Source organism: Lepidochelys kempii, chromosome 9 (assembly GCF_965140285.1).
Source record: "Lepidochelys kempii isolate rLepKem1 chromosome 9, rLepKem1.hap1, whole genome shotgun sequence".
In the NCBI taxonomy this organism is placed as follows: Eukaryota; Metazoa; Chordata; order Testudines; family Cheloniidae; genus Lepidochelys; species Lepidochelys kempii.
This window is the reverse complement of record NC_136388.1, coordinates 18,481,275-18,488,227: the sequence shown is the minus strand read 5'-3', so window position 1 is coordinate 18,488,227 and position 6,953 is coordinate 18,481,275. Positions and strand designations below refer to the sequence as shown.

Sequence of the window (6,953 nt, the reverse complement as noted above, 5' to 3'; positions counted from 1 at the left end):
TGTGTAAGAAATTAATGGGGAGAACTGTGTTTCAGTTTAATGGGATGACAGCGTAACTCAGAAACATGACCTCAGTTCTAATGTGCCCTTCTGATCCTTTTAGTTTACCTTGAGAGAGTCTGTATTTGAAGCAGAACTATGGACTATGCTCCTGAATTGACCCACAGAAATAATGGTTATTTTTTCCACATGGTTTCACCTGCAAATTGCAAATACATCAGCCATTGTGGATGTATATATTTTAAGCATAGCTGAGAGGGGAAAAGGGATAAAGGGTTACATGTGTTTAGCTCCAGCCTGTAATAGAGTAGTGCAGAGCACTGGGAGGCTCTTGCCTCCACAAGGCACAGTACTGCCTGGAGTTCCCCATTGTGCTGGGGCAATGATTGGGGAAAGGCTCCTTATTCCATCCGCACACATACAGTTACATAAGGGCTGGCACAATTTTAGCCTAAACAGTTTAGTGCAGCAAGCAGTGATAAAATACTGCAACATTATATAATAGATATAAGGAATACATGACAGTGTGGTGTAGAGGTTTTAGGGTGTGTCTACACTGCAATTAAAAGCCTGCGGCTGGCCCATGCCCGCTGACTTAGGCTTCTGGGTTTCAGGCTCAGGGGCTGTTTAACTGCACTGTAGATGTTCAGGCTCGGGCTTTTGCAAGTGTGGAGGGTCCCAGACGTAGGGCTGCAGCCCAAGCCCAAATGTCTACACCACGATTAAACAGCACCTTAGCCCAAGTCTGCTGGTGTGGGCTAGCCAAAGGTGTCTAATTGCAGTGTAAATGTACCTTTAGTCAGTCTGAGTATGGGATGGGCCCATCACGAGTTATGCAAGTCATCCCAAATGCATGCCAATCAAAAAATTGATAAAATACTGCCCCAATCAGACATTTGACATAGCCTGTACGTATTACAGAAATAGTATTTTAAGAAGTTTGAGAAACCATTAGTGCCAATATTTATTATTTCTATGAGTCAGGCTTCCTTAGTACAGAACTACAACTGCACAAGCTTTAGAAGAAGAAGAATTTTATACATAAACATATTTCCCAGCTTGCACCTCAGAGCCGTATGATTTTGAGACAAGGGTGGAAGGGCGTTGCCTTCCATTTCTAGAAGACAAGAAGGAGCATTTCAATGGCAGGTTGCTTTTTTTTTTTTTTTTAAAGGCTTCTGCTTGAAGCTAGTCAGATTTGAAATGTAAGTGGAACTGAGATCAGAATAAAGTTAATTCATGTTACTCAGCACCACACAGTTGACAGGGACAGTATCCTCTGCTCTACCAATGCTCTCGGCTTTGTTCACTTTTCTTCAGCTTTTCATGAAAATTACCCCTATGTCTTCATCCACATGTACCCCTATGCATGGTACAGCTCAAGTTCACCTGCAGTGCCCTTGCCCTGCCGCGTCCAAATTCCTCTTGAAGACTCCTGCCACGGTGCTGACAGTAAATTAAAATGACCTGTATGTGAGGAGCGTGTTGTGCCTGTTGCCTATATTCCCCCTCCATGGTCCACTAAGGGCGTTCACTCAAGGGTCCTCAGAGACCCATGTCCCTCTCCCTCCTGATTGGGGTTTTCCCAGGCTGCACAATTCCCTGCCTAAACTGTGCTATCCTCAGCAAGCCAGGCTGCCTAAACAAGCTAGGTCAGCACTTTGTTTTCTTGCCAGAGGCTATGAACAGTATAATTGCCACAGTTACCAGCTCTTTCTAAGCAAGCACATTTATTCTTAAGGTGTGAACATGATACAGAAAACAATAAAAGAACCTACACACATACAAAAAGTTTACCAGAGATTACCCCCCAACTTCAATCTAGTTCTCTGATAGGTATCAGTTCTTCAAAACCCACAACGGGGTTTCCCCCATGGTTGCAAGTTCATAACTGTCTCAGATTCAAAGTTACAATGAATAGCTCAGTCTTTCCTTTAAACAACTTGGGTCTTTGATCTTGATCTCTTGTAACAAGTAATCAGCAGACAATGGCCCACCCCTGAAGGCACAGCTTCAAAGGGCTGAGTTTTGGCATCATCGGAGCTGGGGAATTTGCATTCACCACCCCCTACATATTCCCCAGGGAAACCACTTAACACACTTTGTTCCAAAAGTGCATTCTTACGTGGCACATTGTTCAATATAGTCTTTTGAACACCCAGGTCTCACATCGCATCCCCTCTCTCCCGAGGTGTCACATACAATCCCAGCCCACAATAAAACATAAACCATTCGTACATTCATTAATACAATGGACCCCAAAGATACTTAAAGTTAATTCCATAAGGTCTCCCAAGGATATTGCAGGAAAATGCCATATCTGTCACACGTGTTTCCTTTCCCCTAACCTCTGTGCACTTGTCTATCCTTACACTGTAAACTCCTCAGAGCAGAGATCATGTTTCAGTGTTTGGAAAGCACCAAGCACATTGTGAGCACTACCATAAAAACACAGTAAGTCATAATAATAACATGGAATATGTGAAATGGCTGCGGGTAATCTTGTCATATTTTATAAAACAGCATACACATTTATGATACTGTATAAATAACATTTAGGCAATGTTAAAGTACATCTAAATTGATCTTAGGCACTACTTGTTACAGTAAGTAAATAATTTTCAGACAAAAAAGTGGGATTTTTTAATACACTGCTTCTCTTTAGAAAGAAATGTACAACATTTAGGAACAAAATAAAGTTTACAAACACTCAAAAACAGGAGTAACAGTTCTAGCTATAAAAGTGTTCTGAAAATTTATTCTTCACATTCAAGATCTGTAGTTTAATTGTTTTGTGCTTGACTTATTGGTGCAATTGTTCACTGATATTTATTTCCATATTGCCAAGGTGATCAAAAACAGTTCTGAAAGGAAGATGTTGAGTTAATTATACATATGCTTTATTTTTAAGTCTTTTTAGTTTTTACATTATAATATGACTATTTATGAATGTCACTGCAGTGTAGTTACAGAGCACATTTTGTTTGCTTTAAATCACTCTTACCATGAGTTTATCTAACATGTTTTGAAATTCATATAGAAAAAAACCTGGAGTTCCTCCTGCCAGTCAAAACTAGTGTTCTACCACTTTAAACACTTATGCATATGGCAGGTTTCAGAGTAGCAGCTGTATTAGTCTGTGTCCTTAGAAAGAACAGGAGTACTCGTGGCACCTTAGAGGCTAACAAATTTATGAGAGAATAAGCTTTCGTGGGCTACAGCCCACTTCATCGGATGCATAGAATGCAACATATAGTAAGATATATGTATATACACATACAGATAAGTTGGAAGCTACCATACAAACTCTGAGAGGCTAATTAGTTAAGATGAACTATTATCAGCAGGAGAAAAAAACTTTTGCAGTGATAATCAAGATGGCCCATTTAGACAGTTGACAAGAAGGTGTGAGGATACTTAACTTAAGAAAATAGATTCAATATGTGTCATGACCCAGCCACTCCCAGTCTCTATTCAAACCCAGGTTAATGGTATCTAGTTTGCATATTAATTCAAGCTCAGCAGTTTCTCCTTGGAGTCTGTTTTTGAAGCTTTTCTGTTGCGAAATTACCACCCTTAAATCTTTTACTGAGTGGCCAGAGAGATTGAAGTGTTCTGCTACCGGTTTTTGAATGTTATGATTCTTGATGTCAGATTTGTGTCCATTTATTCTTTTGCATAGAGACTGTCCAGTTTGGCCAATGTACATGGCAGAGGGGCATTGCTGGCACATGATGGCATATATCACATTGGTAGATGTGCAGGTGAACAAGCCCCTGATGGTGTGGCTAATGTGAATAGGTCCTATGATGGTGTCACTTGAATAAATATGTGGATGGAGTTGGCATCGGGCTTTGTTGCAAGGATAAGTTCCTGGGTTAGTGTTTTTGCTGTGTGGTGTGTGGTTGCTGGTGAGTATTTGCTTTAGGTTGGGGGGCTGTCTGTAAGCGAGGACTGGTCTGTCTCCCAAGATCTGTGAGAGTGAGGGATCATTTTTCAGGATAGGTTGTAAATCTTTGATGATGCTCTGGAGAGGTTTTAGTTGGGGGTGAAGGTGACAGCTAGTGGCTTTCTGTTATTTTCTTTGTTGGGCCTGTTCTGTAGTAGGTGACTTCTGGGTACTTTTCTGGCTCTGTCAATCTGTTTTTTCACTTCAGCAGGTGGGTATTGTAGTTGTAAGAACACTTGATAGAGATCTTGTAGGTGTTTGTCTCTGTCTGAGGGATTGGAGCAAATGCAGGTGTATCTTAGATCTTGGCTGTAGACAATGGATCGTGTGGTGTGTCCTGGATGGAAGCTGGAGGCATGTAGGTAAGTATAGCAGTCAGTAAGTTTTTGTTATAGGGTGATATTTATGTGACCATTGCTTATTAGCACAGTAGTATCCAGGAAATGGACCGCTTGTGTGGATTGGCTGAGGTGATGGTGGGATGGAAATTGTTGAAATCATGGTGGAATTCCTCAAGGGTTTCTTTTCCATGGGTCCAGATGATGAAGATGTCATCAATGTAGTGCAAGTAGAGTAGGCGTGTTAGGGGACGAGAGCTAAGGAAGCATTGTTCCAAGTCAGCCATAAAAATGTTGGCATACTGTGGGGCCATGCAGGTACCCATAGCAGTGCCACTGACTTGAAGATATATATTATCCCCAAATATGAAATAGTTATGGGTGAGGACAAAGTCACAAAGGTCAGCCACCAGGTTTGCCGTGACATTGTCGGGAATACTGTTCCTGATAGCTTGTAGTCCATATTTGTGTGGAATGTTGATGCAGAGGGCTTCTACATCCATAGTGGCCAGGAGGGTGTTTTCTCGAAGATCACCGATGGACTGTAGTTTCCTCAGGAAGTCAGTGGTGTCTCGAACATTGCTGGGAGTGCTGGTAGCGTAGGGCCTGAGGAGAGAGTCCACATAGCCAGACAATCCTGCTGTCAGGGTGCCAATGCCCGAGATGATGGGGCATCCAGGATTCCCAGGTTTACGGATCTTGGGAATCAGATAGAATACCCCTGGTCGGAGTTCTAGGCATGTGTCTGCACAGATCTGTTCCTGTGCTTTTTCAGGGAGTTTCTTTAGCAGATGGTGTAGTTTCTTTTGGCAATCCTCAATGGGATTAGAGGATAATGGTCTGTAGGATGTGGAGTTAGAGAGCTGCCCTACAGCCTCTTGTTCATATTTCAACTTATTCATGATGATGACAGCACCTCCTTCGTCAGCCTTTTTGATTATGATGTCAGAGTTGTTCCTGAGGCTTTTGATGGCGTTGTGTTCCGCACGGCTGAGGTTATGGGGCAAGTGATGCTGCTTTTCCACAATTTCAGCCCGTGCACATCGACGGAAGCAATCTATGTAGAAGTCTAGTCTGTTGTTTCGACCTTCAGGAGGAGTCCACGCAGACTCCTTCTTTTTGTAGTGTTGGTAGGAAGGATTCTGTGGGTTAGTACGTTGTTCAGAGGTGTTTTGGAAATATTCTTTGAGTCGGAGACGTCAAAAGTAGGATTCTAGGTCACCACAGAACTGTATCATGTTTGTGGACCTGGAGGGACAAAAGGAGAGGCCCCGAGATAGGACAGACTCTTCTGCCAGACTACGAGTATAGCTGGCAAGATTAACAATATTGCTGGCTGTGTTAAGGGAACCACTGTTGTGGCTCCTTGTGGCATGTAGTAATTTAGATAGTTTAGTGTCCTTTTTCCTTTGTAGAGAAGCAAAGTTGTGTTGTAAATGGCTTGTCTATTTTTTGTAAAATCTATCCATGAGGAAGTTTGTGTGGAAGGTTGTTTTTTATGAGAGTATCCAGTTTTGAGAGCTCATTCTTAATCTTTCCCTGTTTGCTGTAGAGGATGTTGATCAGGTGGTTCCGCACAGTCTGTGTGATATAGAGATTGTAATGGATTTTTTACCGTTAGTCCTTTTGGTACGATGTCCATCTGTTTGCATTTGGAAAGGAAGATGATGTCTGTCTGTATCTGTACGAGTTTTTTCATGAAGTTGATGGATTTCCATTCTCTTCCATTCCATTCCATTTTCTCCTGCAGATAATAGCTCATCTTAACTAAATAGCCTCTCACAGTTTGTATGGTAACTTCCAACTTATCTGTGTGTATATATCTCTTACTGTATGTTCCATTCTATGCATCGGATGAAGTGGGCTGTAGCCTACGAAAGCTTATGCTCTAATATATTTGTTAGTCTCTAAGCTGCCACAAGTACTCCTGTTCTTTATGCATATGAGTTTATTTACATAAATCAGTAGTCCTACTGAACTCAGTGGGGAATCACATGTTTAACAGTTTCCAAGATTAGGCCTGCAAAATTATCCAAATTAGCAACCCTCTGCATGTGGAATGGCCAGTAACTTCAGGCAGATTTTTTCCAAAAGGCTGAGCCTGCAGACAAACATGCATGGAGTGCTCTGATTGACTCCTGTTACTTCAATGAGACTTACATGAGTAAAGTTACTCACTGAGTGCCTGGCTGCAGGAGCAAGTCCCAAGCAAATACTGGAAGATTTGACCCTAAAAGTAGGGCTTACTTTGTTAAACTGTTTGTGGCAAAGCCAACTTCATTCTGTATATGGTATTCTTTGCACTTACCTTCTTTGTAACAGGAAGGTTTATTTTTCTTTCATCTTTGCTTGCTTCTTATTTCTTTTCATCTTGCCTTCGTTGCACATTTGCTCACATAGTTGCCTTGCTTTTTGTTCACGATCCAGAATTTCTTTTGGGAACAGGCACTTCTCATCAAATACAGCTTTCAAGGCTAAAAAACAGGAATGAAATTCACATCAAAATCAATCATGTTGGGTAAGATGCACTCTTAAAAAGAAAGGCACAGAAGGGGGGAAAAAACAGAAACAAAACCAGAATAAATCTGAGAGAACAATACTGACTTTTTGCTTCCAGATCTGCTAAGAAAAGTTTGTGGCTTTTTGGAAATTACTTTACATTTTGC

At 41.5% G+C, this 6,953-nt stretch overlaps 1 protein-coding gene across 1 annotated transcript in view; it reads right to left on the bottom strand.

Annotated features, from left to right (window-relative positions):
* Nucleotides 1-2,594: 2,594 nt before the first annotated feature.
* WDR49 (WD repeat domain 49) overlaps nucleotides 2,595-6,953 on the bottom strand; it is a 76,583-nt gene continuing 72,224 nt past the window's right edge. The window contains exons 20-21 of the mRNA XM_073359476.2: nucleotides 6,596-6,761; nucleotides 2,595-2,864 (exon numbers count right to left, since the gene is read on the bottom strand). Of these exons, the coding sequence (XP_073215577.2) occupies nucleotides 6,616-6,761 (146 nt within the window). The 3' untranslated portion in view covers nucleotides 2,595-2,864; nucleotides 6,596-6,615. The remainder of the gene's footprint in view (nucleotides 2,865-6,595; nucleotides 6,762-6,953) is intronic.